Source organism: Dendropsophus ebraccatus, chromosome 8 (genome assembly GCF_027789765.1).
Source record: "Dendropsophus ebraccatus isolate aDenEbr1 chromosome 8, aDenEbr1.pat, whole genome shotgun sequence".
NCBI lineage: Eukaryota > Metazoa > Chordata > Amphibia > Anura > Hylidae > Dendropsophus > Dendropsophus ebraccatus.
Window position 1 is genome coordinate 9,542,539 of NC_091461.1, and position 23,393 is coordinate 9,565,931.

Below are 23,393 nucleotides of genomic sequence, written 5' to 3' on the forward strand. Positions count from 1 at the left end.
GCAGAGTGAAGTGCTGTACTGTACACAATAGGTGGTGGTGGTGGGGTGGGGGGTTATCTGAACACCTAGACCTCCAAAACTACTGCCATGTCTAACAGGAACCCTTTAATTGTCTAGTAATAATTGTAGACATAGACATGTATATAAGCTGCATTGCTGGTTAGGCGGTTGTATGGAGTTGCTATTTGCCCAGCGTGGCATTCGTTGGCTATATGTAGTGTTTGTACACTCTGTATCATCCACCATTGGGAGAATCACCAGAAAGAAGCACACAGGGCACAATGCAATGGACGGCCACCCCGGATACTTACTATATCCATACTTGTGATTACTTCTCTGGACCAGTATGTAGTGACCAGGACACGAGGAAGCGGTGGTCTGCAGGATTGGTTATAGATCATGGAGCTGTTCTCTTTGCTTGTGTGTGTGTGTACATTATATATATATATATATATATATATATATATATATATATATAATGTGTATATGATGTGCAGATACATAAGGGTCTCTGTTTGCACTGATCTTGTTACATGTTGTATCTTCATCCATGTGCTGTTGCAGTATCTTGTACTCTGTGCTCAGACACAGCGGCTCAGAGATTTGCTATCAGTGACCCCTGAAGCTTGGCTGTGGGGTTACAGGGCTCCGTGCAGCTGCCACCTCTGGAACCTTAACCTGTAATTGTGTTACACTGTGTTCACATATACAGATTTGTTGTGGATTTGCTGCAAATCAGTTTAAGACAATATACAGTGCATTGTCCCTGTGTGTGAACATACCCCAAATCTACAGTGTATCCCTAGGGAGTAGTCACACCGAGTTGTGGTCGGATATTGTAATCCAGAATCCCCATCATACTTGCTGGCTCCCTGATACAGAGGAGGTTGCTTTGTTGCCGACCCTTTTCTTCCTGGGATCTCGGGTTGGGTCGGTCCTGCAGATTCATCCTGGTCGCTGCTTTTGGAAACCCAATGTTTGGATATGTGTACAAGACCCTGATGGATTCACGATATTATAGAATGACATTATAGGACGTTGTTTCCAGGGCTGTGGAGTCGGAGTCGTGAAGTCGGAGCTAGTTTTGGCTGGAGTCGGAAAAAAAATGTACCGACTCCAGCTTTAAAAAAAATCTTAAAAAAATGTAGCATTTAATTTTGATATAAATTTTACAAGTTTTGCTCATGAATATATATTATGAGCAACATTCTAATAGGACACAATTACATAAGGGTGGTCGGGGAGAATATCAGTAATAGGACACTGGCCCTATTAGGTAAGGGTGGTCGGGAAATATATCAGTAATAGGACACTGGGCCTATTACATAAGGGTGGTCGGGGAGTATATCAGTAATAGGACACTGGGCCTATTACATAAGGGTGGTCGGGGAATATATCAGTAATAGGACACTGGGCCTATTACATAAGGGTGGTCGGGGAATATATCAGTAATAGGACACTGGGCCTATTACATAAGGGGGGTCAGGGAATATATCAGTAATAGGACACTGGGCCTATTACATAAGGGTGGTCGGGGAATATATCAGTAATAGGACACTGGCCTTATTACATAGGGGTGGTCATGGAAAAGTTGTCCGTCACTATTTGGCAATTTGTTTCTGAGCTGGAAGAGTCCAGTGTGTGTGTGTGTGTGTGTGCGTGTGTGTGTGTGTGTGCCCCCACAGTGACCTTCTATATCACTGTGTGACCTCTATATCACGGTGTGTGTGTGTGTGTGTGTGTGTGCTTGCTATGGCTGCAGTAGGCTGTGTATGTGTGTGTGCTATGGCCGCAGCAGGCTGTGTGTGAGGTGTGCGCTGTGGCTGCAGCAAGCTGTGTGTGTGTGTGCTATGGCTGCAGCAAGCTGTGTGTGTGTGTGTGTGCTATGGCTGCAGCATGCTGTGTGTGTGCTATGGCTGCAGCAAGCTGTGTGTGTGTGTGTGCTATGGCTGCAGCATGCTGTGTGTGTGCTATGGCTGCAGCATGCTGTGTGTGTGCTATGGCTGCAGCATGCTGTGTGTGTGCTATGGCTTCAGCAGGCTGTGTGTGTGCACACTATGGCTGCAGCAGGCTGTGTGTGAGGTGTGTGCTATGGCCGCAGCAGGCTGTGTGTGAGGTGTGTGCTATGGCCGCAGCAGGCTGTGTGTGAGGTGTGCGCTATGGCTGCAGCAAGCTGTGTGTGTGTGCTATGGCTGCAGCATGCTGTGTATGTGTGTGTGCACACTATGGCTGCAGCAGGCTGTGTGTATGTGTGCTATGGCCGCAGCCGGCTGTGTGTGTGTGTGTGTGTGTGTGTGTGTGTGTGTGTGTGAGGTGTATGCTATGGCTGCAGCAGGCTCTGTGTGTGTGTGACCCCTCTCTATATCACTATGTGTGACCCCTCTCTATATCACTATGTGTGACCCCTCTCTATATCACTATGTGTGACCCCTCTCTATATCACTATGTGTGACCCCTCTCTATATCACTATGTGTGACCCCTCTCTATATCACTGTGTGACCCCTCTCTATATCACTGTGTGACCCCTCTCTATATCACTGTGTGACCCCTCTCTATATCACTATGTGTGACCCCTCTCTATATCACTGTGTGACCCCTCTCTATATTAGTATGTGTGACCCCTCTCTATATCACTATGTGTGACCCCTCTCTATATCACTATGTGTGACCCCTCTCTATATCACTATGTGTGACCCCTCTCTATATCACTATGTGTGACCCCTCTCGATATCACTGTGTGACCCCTCTCTATATCACTATGTGTGACCCCCCTCTATATCACTATGTGTGACCCCTCTCTATATCACTATGTGTGACCCCCCTCTATATCACTATGTGTGACCCCCTGTATATCACTATGGCTGACCTCTATATTACAGCTATCTGGCAGTGTTTCTGTGTGTCTGGTGAATATTTAGTTAGAAACATAGAAGACTGTCAGCAGGAAAAGATCACCTGCTCCATCTAGTCTAGTTGTGAGTAGTTCAGGACATGGAGGCTGGAGACTGGCTGCATCCACTGCACACACAGGAGAAGCTGCTGTATATACAGTATATAATCCCTCAGAAGTCGCCCCAGGATCATGTAGGACATTAGGGAGAAGCTGCTGAGCCAGTGTGATAGATAACTCCCCTGGTATATGACCGGTCATTTATGAAGGAGCAGGAGGCCGAGTCGAGAGTCTGAGTCGGTCCTGATAAAATTCAGGAGTCTGAGTTGGAGACGGAGCTGCGGCTTACAAACTCCACAGCCCTGGTTGTTTCCAGACTATGAATATGACTGTTATGGCATGATGAGAGTTGTAGTTCAGCTCAGTTCAGTTCAGTCTCACTTACGAATATGTTTCAGGGACCCCCTAGCGATCCTGAGACCTGGGGGTCCTGTGTACCCTGACTTTATAAAACGGTCATCAATCATGCATGCTCCATGTCAGTGGGGGCACACAGGAGATGAGCTGCAGCAGTCAGACCCCCGACCATCAGACCCCTGTAATCACTCTTGTATTATGCAGTGAGAATATAGCACTTTATAGGTTTATATGTCATGTGCCTCACTTCATGGCAAATAAAATCCAAATCTACAGTTTATACTGAGTAACCCGGCCGGGACCTCGTGGATCTGCGGTGTCTTATACTCCATTTGGTTGCTTCACAAATTTTCAACATTTATATAAAAATATCTATCTATCTATCTATCTATCTATCTATCTATCTATCTATCTATCTATCTATCATCTATCTATCATCTATCTCCTATCTATCTATCTATCATCTATCTCCTATCTATCTATCTATCTATCTATCTATCTATCCAGATATTCCTCAGCACGCCAGCGTAGGTGGTAAAAAACGTGATTTATTCCATAAAGTACAAAAGATACAAAAGAGGCATCTTTTGTATCTTTTGTACTTTATGGAATAAATCACGTTTTTTACCACCTATGCTGGCGTGCTGAGGAATATCTGGATATATGTGTGGGGATCCCCAAGCCAGGGGACTGACTCCGTATAGCACCCGCCTCATGCAACTTTGGATGTGCGGCTTTCTCCTGTCTCTATCTATGTATCTATCTATCTATCTATCTATCTATCTATCTATCTATCTATCTATCTATCTATCCACACACACACACACACACACACACACACCTACGCACTGTCTATTGTTCTCTGTTATAAGCCATTCCAGGCAGGGGAGCGTCAGTGGTGTGTCAGGTAGTGCACTAACCCCCCCCCCCCCACACCTATTTCCAGCATTATAGTGGTGTGTCAGGTAGTGCACTGACCTCCCTACCACCACCTATCTCCAGCATTATAGTGGTGTGTCAGGTAGTGCACTGACCTCCCTACCACCACCTATCTCCAGCATTATAGTGGTGTGTCAGGTAGTGCACTGACCTCCCTACCCCCACCTATCTCCAGCAGTATAGTGGTGTGTCAGGTAGTGCACTAGCCTCCCTACCCCCACCTATCTCCAGCAGTATAGATATGACTGACCTCGGTCGCTCCGGTTATAATCCTCCACCGTGCTATAATTTATGGTTTCCGCCTCTTTAATAGTAAAGTCCAATTAAGATTCTTCTGTAACTGGAGATATGAAAGCACGTTAATTGTATTTTATTGGAGACAATCCTCTTACATGCCGATGTGCCGTGTCCCATATAAAACAATAACACCTAGCAACCCGGATTTCGGGATTGGGGTCAGCTCATGGAATCAACAACACCTGGACTGCAGCCACGGCCACGTAATACCGCCATAAGTAGCTGTAACCCTCCTGCCACACATTGCTAGTGTAATAGCTCATATAGTGCTCAGATAATACCTCCATACCAAGCCACAGTACAAATACCAAATAATACAGCCATGCCGTGCTAGTACTATATTATATATTACACCCAAATAATACAGCCATGCAGTGCTAGTACTATATTATATATTATACCCAAATAATACAGCCATGCAGTGCTAGTACTATATTATATATTATACCCAAATAGTACAGCCATGCAGTGCTAGTACTATATTATATATTACACCCAAATAATACAGCCATGCAGAGCTAGTACTATATTATATATTACACCCAAATAATACAGCCATGCAGTGCTAGTACTATATTATATATTATACCCAAATAGTACAGCCATGCAGTGCTAGTACTATATTATATACTATACCCAAATAATACAGCCATGCAGTGCTAGTACTATATTATATATTATACCCAAATAATACAGCCATGCAGTGCTAGTACTATATTATATATTATACCCAAATAGTACAGCCATGCAGTGCTAGTACTATATTATATATTACACCCAAATAGTGCCCACATTCTACGTCCACTGCTATATAGTGCCCACATTATATATCCATACTAAGCCACATTTATACTGCTATACGGTGCCAAAATAAATAATGTCTCTGCAAAAGTGGTGTCGGTGCCCAAATACTATTTCAAGGCAGTGCTAATGTGATAGCTCTTATTATAAAGAAATATCGGCATACTAAGGCACAATAATGCTGCCATACAGTGCCCACGTAGGAATTCCATACAGTTCAATAATAGCTCTTACTGTGCCCAAGTAATACTGACATGCTAAGCTACAGTAATGCTTCTATACAGTGCCCAAATACAACCGCCATGCAGTGCTAGTGTAAAAGCTTCTATAGTAAAGGAATAATCCATACTGAACCACAATAATACTGCCATACAGAGCTAGAAGAATGGCTCATACTATGCCCAGGTAATATCGCCATACTGTTCTCAAGTAATACTGCCATACAGTTCACCAATAAGGCGTCCCCCTCTGGATGTGCTGACAGTCCTCTGTGCTCCTGTGGGAAGCGGGGGATTGATACTCCATTACTGGGACTGATCCCAGTCTACAGACAGGACGGTGTTTCCTGTCAGTGACTAGGCGGTGAGTTATACTTCTGGCTGCCAGGAAGGCATTTGGCTTGGGATGCGGAGGACGGCGGGAAACCGCTTGTGATTGTGCCGATCCCTTATGTTTCCAAGTAGCAAGAATTCCCTGATCACTTTATAAACCTAAAGGGGGTATTCCGACTTCCTATAGATAAGTGGGACCCCGACCAGTCACTATAGAGGGGGTCTCCCTCCCCTCTAATGTAACAGCTGGGAGCAGATTATATGTTGTATATTACAGTGTAACAGGATGTAATATAGGTTGTATCATATATATATATATATATATATATATTTACATACTGTTATATATATATATATATATATATATATATATATACTGTTATATAATAGAGTATATACTTCTACATCTCTCCTCCCCCAGGGCGAGCGCTTCTCCAGCCCGGCCGCCTTCACCTCTGCTACTCTGAAGTGGAAAGAGACTCTGCTGAGCCGCAAGAGGCCGTTCGTGGGCCGGTGCTGCTATGTGTGCACCCCCCAGAGCCGGGTAAGAGATGGTGCCGGAGGAGAGCTGGGGTAATACCGGGGATATGTAATGTATGTACACAGTGACCCCACCAGCAGAATAGTGAGTGCAGCTCTGGAGTATAATACAGGATGTAACTCAGGATCAGTAATGTAATGTATGTACACAGTGACCCCACCAGCAGAATAGTGAGTGCAGCTCTGGAGTATAATACAGGATGTAACTCAGGATCAGTAATGTAATGTATGTACACAGTAACCCCACCAGCAGAATAGTGAGTGCAGCTCTGGAGTATAATACAGGATGTAACTCAGGATCAGTACAGGATCAGTAATGTATGTACACAGTGACCCCACCAGCAGAATAGTGAGTGCAGCTCTGGAGTATAATACAGGATGTAACTCAGGATCAGTAAAGGATGGTGGTAATGGAGTAGATTACATGGTTTTCGTGATCTCATATAAATCTTGTGTAATTTTATTACAGGATAAGTTTTACAATCCCAGTATCCCGTCATTGGGTCTCCGCAATGTTATCTACATCAATGAGACGCACACACGGTACGTTCCGTCACATGACTGTCACTGCTCTTCTACTTTTCACCCTGATTTTTGAGATTTTTTTTAAGGGTGCCTTCACACCTACTGCACCTGCAACAGATCCGCAGCGGATTTGACTAAATGAATGAACACCGCATTAAATCTGCACTGTAAAAGCACCGTAAACAGGATTTCTATACATTTTCTTCCCTGTGTATATGTTTCTTTATATTTCCCTGGTTGATAAGTTTCAGCGCCGGCCGTGACTGTCCGGTAGTGAGTGTATAGACGGTGACGTTATCTATAAATAGTAACGCGCTATTGTGTAATCCTTCACGGGGTTAATAATTTATAATGTATTGTTCCCTTATCTGGAGCCGACATTAGAAAGATTGTGGACCTGACTGATACACTGACACGACCCATCAGCTCTGCCACCTGTCCTGGCTGCTTTTTAACTGTTGCCTTTACACAATGAAAGTATTTCCATTCAAGGGTGTATATCGGTAGTATCTTGGCACGATATGATGGTATTATGTGGGCTGTATATAGCGGTAGTAGTATCTTGGCACGATATGATGGTATTATGTGGGCTGTATATAGCGGTAGTATCTTGGCACGATATGATGGTATTATGTGGCCTGTATATAGCAGTAGTAGTATCTTGGCATAATATGATGGTATTATGTGGGCTGTATATAGCGGTAGTATCTTGGCACGATATGATGATATTATGTGGCCTGTATATAGCGGTAGTATCTTGGCACGATAGGATGGTATTATGTGGCCTGTATATAGCAGTAGTAGTATCTTGGCACGATATGATGGTATTATGTGGGCTGTATATAGCAGTAGTAGTATCTTGGCACGATATGATGGTATTATGTGGGCTGTATATAGCAGTAGTAGTATCTTGGCACGATATGATGGTATTATGTGGGCTTTATATAGCGGTAGTAGTATCTTGGCACGATATGATGGTATTATATGGTGTATATAGCGGTAGTAGTATCTTGGCACGATATGATGGTATTATGTTGGCTGTATATAGCGGTAGTAGTATCTTGGCACGATATGATGGTATTATATGGTGTATATAGCGGTAGTATCTTGGCACGATATGATGGTATTATGTGGGCTGCTATGATAAAGGCAAATGTCTAACAGAAAGATCTGGTCCCCTCTCTCTATATATATTACTGGTTCTCTCTCTTTGTATTACTGGTCCTCTCTCTCTCTCTCTCACACACACTTTCTCTCTTTATTACTGGTCCTCTCTCTCTCTCTCTCTCTCTCTCTCTCTCTCTCTCTCTCTGTATTACTGGTCCTCTCTCTCTCTCTCTCTCTGTATTACTGGTCCTCTCTCTCTCTCTCTCTCTCTCTCTCTCTGTATTACTGGTCCCCTCTCTCTCTCGCTCTCTGTATTACTGGTCCTCTCTCTCTCTCTCTCGCTCTCTGTATTACTGGTCCTCTCTCTCTCTCTCTCTCTCTCTCTCTGTATTACTGGTCCTCTCTCTCTCTCTCGCTCTCTATTACTGGTCCTCTCTCTCTCTCTCTCTCTCGCTCTCTGTATTACTGGTCCTCTCTCTCTCTCTCTCTCTCTCTCCCTGTATTACTGGTCCCCTCTCTCTCTCGCTCTCTGTATTACTGGTCCTCTCTTTCTCTCTCTCTCTCTCTCTGTATTACTGGTCCTCTCTCTCTCTCGCTCTCTGTATTACTGGTCCTCTCTCTCTCTCTGTATTACTGGTCCTCTCTCTCTCTCTCTGTATTACTGGTCCTCTCTCTCTCTCTCTGTGTATTACTGGTCCCCCCTCTCTCTCTCTCTCTCTGTATTACTGGTCCCCTCTCTCTCTCGCTCTCTGTATTACTGGTCCTCTCTCTCTCTCTGTATTACTGGTCCTCTCTCTCTGTGTATTACTGGTCCCCTCTCTCTCTCTCTCTCTCTCTCTCTCTCTCACTGGTCCTCTCTCTCTCTCTCTCTCTCTCTCTCTCTCTCTCTCTCTGTATTACTTGTCCCCTCTCTCTCTCTCTCTCTCACTGGTCCTCTCTCTCTCTCTCACTTTCTCTGTATTACTGGTCCTCTCTCTCTCTCTCTCTCTATCTCTCTCTGTATTACTGGTCCTCTCTCTCTCTGTATTACTGGTCCTCTCTCTCTCTCTGTATTACTGGTCCTCTCTCTCTCTCTCTCTCTGTATTACTGGTCCCCTCTCTCTCTCTCTCTCTCTCTCTCTCTCTCTCTGTATGACTGGTCCTCTCTCTCTCTGTATGACTGGTCCCCCCTCTCTCTCTCTCTCTCTCTCTCTCTCTCTCTGTATTACTGGTCCTCTCTCTCTCTCTCTCTCTCTCTCTCTCTGTATTACTGGTCCTCTCTCTCTCTCTCTCTCTCTCTCTCTCTGTATTACTGGTCCTCTCTCTCTCTCTCTCTCTCTCTCTCTCTCTCTCTGTATTACTGGTCCCCTCTCTCTCGCTCTCTGTATTACTGGTCCTCTCTCTCTCTCTCTCTCTCTCTCTCTCTCTCTGTATTACTGGTCCTCTCTCTCTCTCTCTCTCTCTCTCTCTCTCTCTCTGTATTACTGGTCCCCTCTCTCTCGCTCTCTGTATTACTGGTCCTCTCTCTCTCTCTCTCTCTCTCTCTCTCTCTCTGTATTACTGGCCCCCTCTCTCTCTCTCTCTCTGTGTATTACTGGTCCTCTCTCTCTCTCTCTCTCTCTCTCTCTCTCTCTCTCTCTCTGTATTACTGGTCCCCTCTCTCTCTCGCTCTCTGTATTACTGGTCCTCTCTCTCTCTCTCTCTGTGTATTACTGGTCCTCTCTCTCTCTCTCTCTCTCTCTCTGTATTACTGGTCCCCCCTCTCTCTCTCTCTCTCTCTCTCACTGGTCCTCTCTCTCTCTCTCTCTCTCTCTCACTGGTCCTCTCTCTCTCTCTCTCTCTCTCTCTCTCACTTTCTCTGTATTACTGGTCCTCTCTCTCTCTCTCTCTCTCTGTGTATGACTGGTCCTCTCTCTCTCTCTCTCTCTCTCTCACTTTCTCTGTATTACTGGTCCTCTCTCTCTCTCTCTCTGTATTACTGGTCCTCTCTCTCTCTGTATGACTGGTCCTCTCCCTCTCTGTATGACTGGTCCGCTCTCTCTCTCTATCTCTCTCTCTCTCTCTCTGTATTACTGGTCCTCTCTCTCTCTGTATGACTGGTCCCCTCTCTCTCTCTCTCTCTCTCTCTCTCTGTATTACTGGTCCTCTCTCTCTCTCTGTATGACTGGTCCTCTCTCTCTCTCTCTCTCTCTCTGTATCAGGTGTGTGAGGCGAAGACTGGTGATCACCGCCTGGTTACTCATTTACACTCGGCAGACCTGACCTATTACACTGGTATTGCATGAGAATATCAAACATGGGAGCGGAGGAGGCTGAGAATACAGGAGGACAGGGAGGGACTCCGACTCCTCATATAAATCCTCACCTCTCTGTTTGTTCTTTCAATTGCGCCCGTTTCACTGTGTCACGTCAGTAGATTCAATGTTAATGTCCACAAATCCCTGTCTGTGTATTTTTTTTTTTTTAAAAAAGGAAAAAAAGGTTCCATTTATATCTGCATTTTTTATTTTTTAAAATATTGTAAGCCAGTGAAAAACGGATCCTGCAGTATGGCACACAACAGCAGCCATTTTTTGCATCTTTTTTCCCTTATAGGGGTGGGTTCATTCTTTCGGCGGTTAGCGGAATACGGCGGCCCATAGAATGGTGTCTGTGGAGCTGGCGGAAAGGCGCGTGGCCGTGCGCGCGGACAGACAGCGGAATTCCGCGGACATTATCTGCGAGAATTCCTCAGTATGAACCCACCCTTAAACAGCGAAATTGCAGTGTGAACCTAGCCTTACTTATAATAAAGGATTTCCCTGCTGATCCCCATTGTGCTGATCCTTTTCCTTCCTGAATCTGGTCCTATTGCCAATCATGTAGCATTCTCTCTGAGCAGTCATGTGACATAGTCATGTGATTCCCTGCTGTGTCTGCATGGACATGACTTCACAGTTAGTGAGAATACGACAAGCAGTTTAGCCATTTTTTTCCCCAGTGATTTCTCTAAAACTTAAATTTAATAAATTAAAATTTAAAGATATTCTTGGAGTTTTAAAAATAAACTGCACAATATTACTTGCCTGCCTGATCTGTGGCACTGCCACCAGGCCTCGACTTCCTGGCTCTGTCTTGACACACAGGAAATGCCTGCCCACCCAGTGACTTGCCTCCTCCAGTGATTGGCTGCAGCGGTGACTCACCTCCTCCAGTGATTGGCTGCAGCGGTGACTCACCTCCTCCAGTGATTGGCTGCAGCGGTGACTCGCCTCCTCCAGTGATTGGCTGCAGCGGTGACTCGCCTCCTCCAGTGATTGGCTGCAGCGGTGACTCACCTCCTCCAGTGATTGGCTGCAGCGGTGACTCTCCTCCTCCAGTGATTGGCTGCAGCGGTGACTCTCCTCCTCCAGTGATTGGCTGCAGCGGTGATATATTACCTCCAGTGATTGGCTGCAGCGGTGATATATTACCGCCAGTGATTGGCTGCAGCGGTGACTCACCTCCAGTGATTGGCTGCAGCGGTGACTCACCTCCTCCATTGATTGGCTGCATCGGTGATATATTTCCTCCAGTGATTGGCTGCAGGGGTGATTCGCCTCCTTCAGTGATTGGCTGCAGCGGTGACTCGCCTCCTCCAGTGATTGGCTGCAGGGGTGACTCGCCTCCTCCAGTGATTAGCTGCAGTGGTGACTCTCCTCCTCCAGTGATTGGCTGCAGCGGTGACTCTCCTCCTCTAGTGATTGGCTGCAGCGGTGACTCGCCTCCTCCAGTGATTGGCTGCAGCGGTGACTCTCCTCCTCCAGTGATTGGCTGCAGCGGTGACTCTCCTCCTCCAGTGATTGGCTGCAGCGGTGACTCTCCTCTTCGAGTGATTGGCTGCAGCGGTGATATATTACCTCCAGTGATTGGCTGCAGCGGTGATATATTACCTCCAGTGATTGGCTGCAGCGGTGACTCACCTCCAGTGATTGGCTGCAGCGGTGACTCACCTCCTCCATTGATTGGCTGCAGCGGTGATATATTTCCTCCAGTGATTGGCTGCAGGGGTGATTCGCCTCCTTCAGTGATTGGCTGCAGCGGTGACTCGCCTCCTCCAGTGATTGGCTGCAGCGGTGACTCGCCTCCTCCAGTGATTGGCTGCAGCGGTGACTCTCCTCCTCCAGTGATTGGCTGCAGCGGTGACTCTCCTCCTCTAGTGATTGGCTGCAGCGGTGACTCGCCTCCTCCAGTGATTGGCTGCAGCGGGGACTCTCCTCCTCCAGTGATTGGCTGTAGCGGTGACTCTCCTCATCCAGTGATTGGCTGCAGTGGTGACTCTCCTCCTCCAGTGATTGGCTGCAGTGGTGACTCTCCTCCTCCAGTGATTGTCACTTATCTTGTATCCCAGATTACCAGAATTCCCAGACTTGATAATAAATTAATGGAATTTCCCTCTTTGTACGTTAAGTTGTTCTGCATATTGCGCCATCAGAGTGTTTTTATTCTGCCCCTTTAGGGCCGGTGTGTTCCAGCCAGTCGGTGAGCGCTCCCCGGGGGGCGTTCCGTGTGTATCTAATGTTTTGGTGCTTGGTGTGTACATAGATTGGGGTCCTGACCTCACTCCTCCCCGGGGGGCGTTCCGTGTGTCTCTCATGTTTTGGTGCTTGGTGTGTACATAGATTGGGGTCCTGACCTCACTCCTCCCCGGGGGGCGTTCCGTGTGTCTCTCATGTTTTGGTGCTCGCTGTTTACATAGATTGGGGTCCTGACCTCACTCCTCCCTGTTCTCTCCCGCAGGCACCGCGGCTGGCTGGCTCGCCGCCTCTGTTACGTGCTGTTTGTCCAAGAGCGAGATGTCACCAAGAGCATGTTCTGCAGGAACATGGCGGAGACGGTGCTGAACCAGAGCAGGTCAGGAAGGGGGCGCTGTTATATATATATATATGTATCTAGCAGATCAGTAGGGATCTGAACGCTGATCCTGAAAAACATCTACATTGTGCCCCAGAATGAATGGAGCGCCCCACACCGCTCGGTCAGGACTCCAGTCATTCTCCATGGGGCACCCCCACATTCCTTGTCTTCTATACATTCCCTTATATCCCATCACTTCTCTTCATTCTCGGTTGATGTTTTTATAGGGTATTAAAAGCCATTGAAGAAGTGGCGGCTGAGAACAGTCCGACAGGAACCGCAGACCCAAAGTCCACCAACAAGGTGAAGAGAAAAGCCAAGAAAAGTCTGCAGGAAATGGTGGCCAGCATATCGCCAACCATGATCCGGTGAGCCTGACCCCATTATGGTCTATGCTCCTATCACCTCCGCTGCCTCTTCTAGCCTGCCCTTTGTTATCAGTGTAACGTCTGCTGTATTGCATTGTAGGAGCAGTAATGTTGGTCTCCGGCAGTCAATCAGTTAATGTTAATAACCATAGCAGGCATTGGAAGGTTTAAAGGGGTTTCCCACCAACAACTCTCATCTCTGCAGGTGCCAGTATTGTTCTAATAATGTAACTTTGCGGTCATAGAGATAAGTGTACCGAAGAGATAGAGAGGACTGTGCAGCTGTAACTGTATGACCACACAGTTCTCTCTATGATCATAGAGGTTTGGATAATAAGGGGAAGGGGACTGTGCAGCTGTTACTATATGGTCACACAGTTCTTTATGATCATAGAGATGAGTGCAGGGAAGAGTTAGAGAGGACTGTGCAGCTGTAACTGTATGACCACACAGTTCTCTCTCTAATTAGAGATGAGAGCAGGGAGGGGATAGAGAGGACTGTGCAGCTGTAACTGTATGACCACACAGTTCTCTCTACAATTAGAGATGAGAGGGGATAGAGAGGGGATAGGGAGGGGATAGAGAGGACTGTGCAGCTGTAACTGTATCACCACACAGTTCTCTCTAGGATCATAGAGATGAGTGCAGGGAGGGGATAGAGAGGACTGTGCAGCTGTAACTGTATCACCACACAGTTCTCTCTAGGATCATAGAGATGAGTGCAGGGAGGGGATAGAGGGGACTGTGCAGCTGTTACTATATGGTCACACAGTTCTCTATGATCATAGAGATGAGTGCAGGGAGGGGATAGAGGGGACTGTGCAGCTGTTACTATATGGTCACACAGTTCTCTATGATCATAGAGATGAGTGCAGGGAGGGCATAAAGAGGACTGTGCAGCTGGAGACACTGAATGAGAAGCTGCATCTTCATCCCCCTCCTCTCCCCCCTTACACGTTGTGGCGGTCAGATCAGTCGGTGTCTTACATGGTTATGCTCCTCTTTTCTTCCTTTCTACAGACTGACTGGCTGGGTTCTCCTGAAACTCTTCAATGGCTTCTTCTGGAATATTCAGATTCACAAGGGTCAGATGGAGATGGTGAAGAAGGCGGCCAGCGAGGTATTTGTAGATGTAACAATATATCCGGACGCTCCTGTCAGTGTGTCGCCATATTGGCCGTGACAGAAACATGATGAGCTGTGATGTATCCCGTGTCAGCCTCGCTGATCATGTGACTGACCCCGCTGCTTCTCCTCTTCCTGTAGATGAAGGCTCCTCTCGTCTTCCTTCCCGTTCACAAGTCTCACATCGATTACCTGCTGATCACCTTCATCTTGTTCTGCCATAACATCAAAGCCCCGCACATCGCTGCCGGCAACAACCTCAACATCCCCATATTCAGGTGAGTAGCGGTTATAGGTAAAGAATCTGCCCCCTATGGATGTCAGTGATCACCCTATACTCACCCTCATTATCAGACCTGCCCCCTATAGATGTCAGTGATCGCCCTATACTCACCCTCATTATCAGACCTGCCCCCTATAGATGTCAGTGATCGCCCTATACTCACCCTCACTATCCAATCCTGTCCCCTATAGATGTCAGTGATCGCCCTATACTCACCCTCACTATCCAATCCTGTCCCCTATAGATGTCAGTGATTGCCCTATACTCACCCTCATTATCAGGACCTGCCCCCTATAGATGTCAGTGGTCGCCCTATACTCACCCTCATTATCCAATCCTGTCCCCTATAGATGTCAGTGATCGCCCTATACTCACCCTCATTATCAGACCTGCCCCCTATAGATGTCAGTGATCGCCCTATACTCACCCTCATTATCAGACCTGCCCCCTATAGATGTCAGTGATCGCCCTATACTCACCCTCATTATCAGACCTGCCTCCTGTAGATGTCAGTGATCGCCCTATACTCGCCCTCATTATCAGGACCTGTCCCCTATAGGGGTCAGTGGTCGCCCTATACTCCCCCTCATTATTGGGACCTGTTCCCTGTAGATGTCAGTGATCGCCCTATACTCACCCTCATTATCAGAACCTGCCCCCAATAGATGTCAGTGATCGCCCTATACTCGCCCTCATTATCAGGACCTGTCCCCTATAGATGTCAGTGATCGCCCTATACTCACCCTCATTATCAGAACCTGCCCCCTATAGATGTCAGTGGTCGCCCTATACTCCCCCTTATTATTGGGACCTGTCCCCTGTAGATGTCAGTGATGTCACTCTAACCCCCCCCCCCCCTCATTATCGGACCTGACCCCTATAGATGTCACTGATCGCCCTATACTCGCCCTTATCATCAGGATCTGTCCCCTATAGATGTCAGTGACCGCCCTATATTCTCCCTCATTATTGGGACCTGTTCCCTGTAGATGTCAGTGATCGCCCTATACTCGTCCTCATTATCAGGATCTGTCCCCTATAGATGTCAGTGGTCGCCCTATATTCCCCCTCATTATTGGGACCTGTTCCCTGTAGATGTCAATGATCGCCCTATACTCCTCCTCATTATCAGGATCTGTCCCCTATAGATGTCAGTGATCGCCCTATACTCACCCTTATTATCAGTGATCCCCCTATACTTGACCCCATTATTGCAGCCTGTCCCCTGTAGACGTCATTGATCGCCCTATACTCCTTCTCATTGTTGCTGGGTCTATGCTGGGTGTCAGTCTGCACTGCTCTGGTGTTCTGTTCATGAATCAGGGAGCTCAGGCTGAACAAGCTGTGAGCCATGCCCACATAGTGCTATATAGTCACTGTAATAGAGGAGGAGTATAGATGGTCAGATACACATGATGGGGGAGGATGTAGCAGAGCTGGAGCTGTGACCTGGGGTCAGATGAGAATACACAGAGTCCGGGTCATTGTCCTGGTGTAATAATACAAGGTGACCCGGCTCCCTCTGAGCTGTGGATGATGAAACCTGAGGGTTATCCCGGGATGACTACCCCCAGCGGCCGCCCACCCCCTCTCACCGCTATTCTGCTCACTTGGCAGCACCTTGATTCACTTGTTGGGCGGATTCTTCATCCGACGAAAAATGGACGAGACCCCAGATGGCAAGAAGGACGTCCTGTACCGCTCCCTGCTGCACGGGGTACGTGCCGGATCGGGTTCCCTCCATTATCTATGGGGATATTAATAGGCTGAGCACAGTACATGGCCGGCGGAGACCGAAAGTATCACACATCATAAGCTTAGATACATCTTCTCTTGGGTACATTCAGCTGTCTGCATGGTATTGCACATGATAGGCTCAGATAGAGGGGCTCAGCAGCACAGTATAACACATGATTGGTTTGGATACAGTAGCACAGTATCACACATGATTGGTTTAGATACATCACCTCAGTGAGATAGTATCACACATGGGCTTAGATGCAGTATCACACATGATTGGTTTAGATACTCCACCTCAGTGGCACGGTATCACACAAAGCTTAGATACAGTATCCCAGTATCACACATGATTGGTTTAGATACTCCACCTCAGTGGCACAGTATTGCACATAGGCTTGGATGCAGTAGCACAGTATCATGCATGATTGGTTTAGATACACTACCTCAGCAGCACAGTATCACACATGGATGTAGTTACAGTATCATACATGATTGGTTTAGATACACTACCTCAGCAGCACAGTATCACACATGGATGTAGTTACAGTATCATGCATGATTGGTTTAGATACACTACCTCAGCAGCACAGTATCACACATGGATGTAGTTACAGTATCATACATGATTGGTTTAGATACACTACCTCAGCAGCACAGTATCACACATGGATGTAGTTACAGTATCATACATGATTGGTTTAGTTGCACCACCTTAGCAGACAGTATCTAACATGAAAAACTTAGATACAGCAACTACCTAGTGTGCTGCCGGTGTCCGACTTGACGGGTTTAGATACAATGGCTCAGCAGACATGCTTAGAAACACTGACTAGGCCGTATCACCCATGATTAGACTTAGCTACAGTGACGCAGCAGGTAGTATCAAACAAGGCTTAGATACATCACCTACTGAGTGTTTTGCAGCTGATATAAAAGTATCACACATGATGAACTTAGATACACCAGTTTGTATCACACATGATTGATTTGGATACAGCAGACTGTATCATACCTGGTAGCCATAGATACACCAGCTTAGTGGCTTCCAGTCCATGTCTTTAGCAGGGACTTCTTCAGTCCTGATCTTGCAGCACCCCCTGGTGGTGAGTTCCATATTGCACACAGGGTTTCTGCTGGTGACCCCTGAACCCCCCCCCCCCCCCCGGCCTGTGTTAACCCCGCGCTGTCTGTATCCTGCAGTATATAGAGCAGCTCCTATGTCAGCATCAGTTCCTGGAGATCTTCCTGGAGGGGACGCGCTCGCGGAGCGGGAAGACGTCGTGCGGCAGAGCCGGCCTGCTCTCCGTCATTGTGGACACCCTGTGCAGCAGCTCCGTCCCCGATGTCCTCATCATCCCGGTGGGGATTTCCTACGATCGCATCATAGAGGGACATTATAACAGCGAGCAGATGGTGAGTGTCGGGGCTTCTCCCACCTCCATCGGGGTCACAGCTCTGATCCACGAAGGTGACCCCCAAACTTTTATCTCCTAAGGGCAAGCCCAAGAAAGACGAGTCTCTCTGGGGCATCGCTAAGGGGGTCCTCCGAATGCTGCGGAAGAACTATGGCTGCGTGCGGGTTGACTTTGCTCAACCCTTCTCCCTTAAAGTAAGTGAACCCCTCCTATGTTAGTGTCATGGCCGCCCTGTCACTCAACTCTCCGAGATGGAACTAGGAAAAGTTTAATAAAGTTTTCAACTTTTTAAAAGTTTCTGTTCACAATTTCTGCAGGAATATCTGGAGAGTCAGCGACAAAAGCCGCCGCCCGCCCCCTTGTGTCTGGAGCAGGCGCTGCTGCCGGCCATCCTCTCCTCCAGGTGGGATCATGTTTTTTTCCCCCCAGTTCATCAATGTATTATATTGTTTACTGCGCTTATAATAATCACAAAGCACGTGCAGTGGGTGTGGCTTACTGGGAGGGGTGTGGCTTACTGGGAGGGGTGTGGCCTGACAATTTTAGTCAGATTTATTAATGTTAAAGGCACAAAATGCTGCATGAAATGTCAGTCTCAGTATATATACCCAATGTTTCCAGTCACTGACAGTAAGCCGGGATTTAAACAAATAGTAAAACATTGAAACACATACAGTAGTCTGGTAAGATGCAGATCTCCTCCTTAGGACCAGTTCACACTGAGTAAATTCGTTGCTCTCCTCTGCTTCAATTAATTGACATGTCAATTCTTTGAGGGGAGGCACGCGAGCCCTCCCATAGAGACGCCGTTTGACACTGAGGCAGGTGGAATTCCGCCGAATTTTCTCAGTGTGAACTGATCCTTAAGCAGCAACTTATATACAAAGGTCAGGAGCTTTACGTTTCTTTCTTTACAGTAAAATGTCAACATCTGGGACTTTGACTTTGAGCAGTACTTTTATTTTTATTTTTCTTACTTTTGTGTTTTCCTGATTTTAGACCGACTGACGCTGTGACAGAGAGCGTGGTGAGCGCCACCCCCGACCTGCGGGCAGACAGCCCCATCCGGAGGCAGATCATCACCAACCTGGCCAACCATGTCCTGTTCAGTAAGTAAGGAGGACAACATTGGAGTGTACTAAGAACCTTCTGCTGTTACTGGAAGAAAGCAGCTATGTTATCTTCTATAAACATCAGGTGGTTGTTATGCTGGGGTCATGGCTCCAGGGTGCCTGAGGTCACACAGCAGTGTATGGGAAGCATTGACTCCTGGGTATCGGGGTCACACAGCAGTGTATGGGAAGCATTGACTCCTGGGTAGTGGGGTCACACAGTAGCAGGGCCGCCATCAGGGCAGTATTGACGGAAGTGCTGTAAGGGGCCCGGGCTCTCTGACTCACAGAGGGGGGCCCGGCAGCTGCCAGGACACTGCATTGCTTAGTGAGAAGAACGGACTTTTACAGACCTGTTCTTCTGACTAAGCTGCAGCCTGGGGGTCCTGCTCCCTCCCCTGTGCTGTGTGGAGATGTTACCGGGGCCCTCACCCTCCTGGCTTTCACAGACTCCTTCCTGCCCCGTGCAGATGAGGAGGGGGAGGGGCGGGAGAGCTGGTGCCGGTGAGAAGGAGGAGGACAGAGGAGCTGCAGGTGCTGGGAAGATGTAAGGAGCTTCCTAATGAAATGTAAGTGCCTGTTTGTATGTTTGGGAGTGTGTGTGAGAGTGAATGAATGTGTGTATGCATGTGTGAGAGTGAATGTGTGTGTATGTATGTATGTGTGAGAGTGAATATGTGTGAGAGTGAATAATTGTGTGTGTGTATGTGTGAGAGTGAGTGAATAAATGTGTGTGAGAGTGAATGTGTGTATCTGAAAAGTGCGCTCTGACCTGCAGAGGGAGCTGTAGCACTACGGGCAAGCTGCTCTTCCTGCAGGTCAGGGCACCCGCTGCTGGGCCGTTCGCCTGCCGCCCCCAGGAGACCAGAACTGCTGCGCGCCCCCATCACCTCATCCCGCGGAGTAATTCATGGGAAGGCTCCTCAGTGTCATGTGACACATGACAGGACGCTTGTTTGCTGACAGGGATGCTGCAGCTGTTGGTGCTGCCTAATTCAAACATGGTGGCCAGGTGAGCGTGTCCTGTGAGTCCAGCAGGCACTGTGTCGCACAAGCTGGGATCATGCTCCCCCAATGTCACCCACACTGGTGATGTCTCCTCCCCGACTCCCGTACACTGAAGAGGTCAGAAGTGAGAGACACCTGAGAGGAACATGTGCTGGGCCAGTGTAGCAGAGCTGAGTTAGTAGACATGCTGGGAGCTGGAGGACTGTCATGTAGTGTCAGAGAGGGTTCTCCCATTCTGTGTGTATCCAGCTGGTGCAACACTACAACTTCCAGCATGCACTGACAGCCTGTGACAACACTACAACTCCCAGCATGTACTGACAGTACATGCTAGGATTTGAAGTGTTGTCACAGGCTGTCAGTACATGCTGGGAGTTGTAGTGTTGTCACAGGTTGTCAGTACATGCTGGGAGTTGTAGTGTTGTTGCACGTTAGCTGTCAGCCTGTGACAACACTACAACTCCCAGCATGTACTGACAGCTAACCTGCGACTACACTACAACTCCCAGCATGTACTGACAGCTAACCTGCGACTACACAGTGTATGGGAAGCGTTGACTCCTGGGTATTGGGGTCACACAGTAGTGTATGGGAAGCATTGACTCCTGGATATCCATATCTGAGGTCACACAGTAGTGTATGGGAAGCATTGACTCCTGGGTATTGGGGTCACACAGTAGTGTATGGGAAGCATTGACTCCTGGGTATTGGGGTCACACAGCAGTTTATGGGAAGCATTGACTCCTGGGTATTGGGGTCACACAGCAGTGTATGGGAAGCATTGACTCCTGGGTATTGGGGTCACACAGTAGTGTATTGGATGCATTGACTCCTCGGTATTGGGGTAACACAGCAGTGTATGGGAAGCATTGACTCCTGGGTATTGGGGTCACACTGTAGTGTATGGGAAGCATTGACTCCTGGGAATTGGGGTCACACAGCAGTGTATGGGAAGCATTGACTCCTGGGTATTGAGGTCACACTGTAGTGTATGGGAAGCATTGACTGCTGGGTATTGGGGTCACACAGTAGTGTATGGGAAGCATTGACTCCTGGGAATTGGGGTCACACAGTAGTGTATGGGAAGCATTGACTCCTGGGTATTGGGGTCACACAGCAGTTTATGGGAAGCATTGACTCCTGGGTGATGCGTGATCTTGCCGCTCAGGAGTCTTGACCCTCTTAGGCTTTGGCTGAGGATTCTGGGGGACCTTCTCACCTCTTTGACGTTCCTCCTGCAGCCGCGGACCAGTGCTGTGCCGTCATGTCTACCCACATTGTGGCCTGCCTGCTCTTATACCGCTATCGGGAGGTGAGTCCTGCTCGCTCTTCATGCTCCTCCATCTTTGTGTCCTCGCTCCTGACCATTGGCCGCCATGTCTCTAGGGGGTGAGCCTCTCGCTGCTGGTGGAAGACTTCTTCTCCATGAAGGAGGAGGTCCTGGCCCGGGACTTTGACCTGGGATTTTCTGGCAGCTGCGAGGACGTGGTCATGCACGCCATCCACCTTCTGGGGAACTCCGTGGTCATCACCCACTCCGGACCCAGCAACGAGTTCTTCATTGCCCCCAACACCAACATCCCGGCCGTGTTTGAGCTCAGCTTCTACAGTAATGGAGTCCTTCATGTCTACATCACGGAGGCCATTGTGGGTGAGTCTCCCTGGCCGTGATGGAGGACGGCCCCTACCACTGTATGAATTACATTCACTTATAACTTAGAGGAACGAGTCTCCTCCAGAGCAGCACTCACTGTTGAGTCTGTGCTTAAAGGGGTACTCCAACAACATATTTTTGTTCTTTCAAATCCACTGGTTTAGAAAGCTACAGATTTGTAAATTAATTCTATTTAAAATTCTCCAGTCTTCCAGTACTTATCAGCTGCTGTATGTCCTGCAGGATGTAGTGTATTCTCTCCAGTCTGACACAGTGCTCTCTGCTGCCACCTCTGTCCATGTCAGGAACTGTCCAGAGCAGCAGCAAATCCCCATAGAAAACCTCTCCTGCTCTGGACAGTTCCTGACATGGACAGAGGTGGCAGCAGAGAGCACTGTGTCATACTGGAAAGAATACACCACTTCATGCAGGACATTCAGCAGCTGATAAGTACTGGAAGACTGGAGATTTTTAAAGTAATTTACAAATCTGTATAACTTTCTTATACCAGTTTATTTGGAAGAAAAATATTTTCGCCAGAGTGCCCCTTTAAAGACCTGTTTGCTCGGAAGGTTTGATCAGATAGCCGCCTAGATGCTGCGGTCACTATAGGCTGTGGCATCTAAGGGGTAAAACTTGGGTTCCTCACAGTACAGGATTGGGCGGGGTCCTCCCTTAGGTCCATGATCTTTAATAATGATTTGTGCTTTTTAGCCGGCGCTCTGCATGTGGAGCTGAGCAGAAGGGCGACGGACGGGACGTTAGGAACCACTGAGGAAATGGTCAGCCAGGAGAGACTGCTCCGCACCGCCGCTGCCTTGTGTTACCTGCTCTCCAATGAAGGAACCATTGCTCTGGTAAGGTGAGAGGTGCCGGAGCTGCGTTACATGAAGGTTCATGTGTAATGTGCGCCTGCAGTCACCGACTACCTGCTGGCGATGGTCCTGGACATTAGGAATAGTGATATGTAATGTGCTCCTGCAGTCACTGACTACCTGCTGGTGATGGTCCTGGACATTAGGAATAGTGATATGTAATGTGTTTCTGGGGTCACTGACTACCTGCTGGTGATGGTCCTGGACTATAGGAATAGTAATGTGTTTCTGGGGTCACTGACTACCTGCTGGTGATGGTCCTGGACATTAGGAATAGTAATGTGTTTCTGGGGTCACTGACTACCTGCTGGTGATGGTCCTGGACATTAGGAATAGTGATATGTAATGTGTTTCTGGGGTCACTGACTACCTGCTGGTGATGGTCCTGGACTATAGGAATAGTAATGTGTTTCTGGGGTCACTGACTACCTGCTGGTGATGGTCCTGGACATTACATATCGCTATTCCTAATGTCCAGGACCATCACCAGCAGGTAGTCGGTGACCCCAGAAACACATTACTATTCCTATAGTCCAGGACCATCACCAGCAGGTAGTCGGTGACCCCAGGAACACATTACACATCACTATTCCTAATGTGTTTCTGGGGGTAATTGACTACCTGCTGGTGATGGTCCTGGACATTAGGTGTAGTAATGTGTTTCTGGGGTCACTGACTACCTGCTGGTGATGGTCCTGGACATTAGGAATAGTGATGTGTGTAATGTGTTTCTGGGGTCACTGACTACCTGCTGGTGATGGTCCTGGACTATAGGAATAGTGATATGTAATGTGTTTCTGGGGTCACTGACTACCTGCTGGTGATGGTCCTGGACATTAGGAATAGTGATGTTTAATGTGTTTCTGGGGTCACCGACTACCTGCTGTTGAT

General features: G+C 47.8%; 1 protein-coding gene across 1 annotated transcript in view; it reads left to right on the forward strand.

Annotated features, from left to right (window-relative positions):
* GPAM (glycerol-3-phosphate acyltransferase, mitochondrial) overlaps positions 1-23,393 on the forward strand; it is a 40,110-nt gene that overhangs the window by 5,142 nt on the left and 11,575 nt on the right. The window contains exons 3-16 of the mRNA XM_069979785.1: positions 6,318-6,440; positions 6,906-6,979; positions 12,806-12,919; positions 13,150-13,290; positions 14,311-14,410; positions 14,557-14,693; positions 16,316-16,415; positions 17,639-17,851; positions 17,934-18,047; positions 18,171-18,256; positions 18,853-18,962; positions 21,215-21,285; positions 21,360-21,624; positions 22,342-22,484. Coding sequence (XP_069835886.1) covers positions 6,318-6,440; positions 6,906-6,979; positions 12,806-12,919; positions 13,150-13,290; positions 14,311-14,410; positions 14,557-14,693; positions 16,316-16,415; positions 17,639-17,851; positions 17,934-18,047; positions 18,171-18,256; positions 18,853-18,962; positions 21,215-21,285; positions 21,360-21,624; positions 22,342-22,484 — 1,791 coding nt within the window. The remainder of the gene's footprint in view (positions 1-6,317; positions 6,441-6,905; positions 6,980-12,805; positions 12,920-13,149; positions 13,291-14,310; positions 14,411-14,556; positions 14,694-16,315; positions 16,416-17,638; positions 17,852-17,933; positions 18,048-18,170; positions 18,257-18,852; positions 18,963-21,214; positions 21,286-21,359; positions 21,625-22,341; positions 22,485-23,393) is intronic.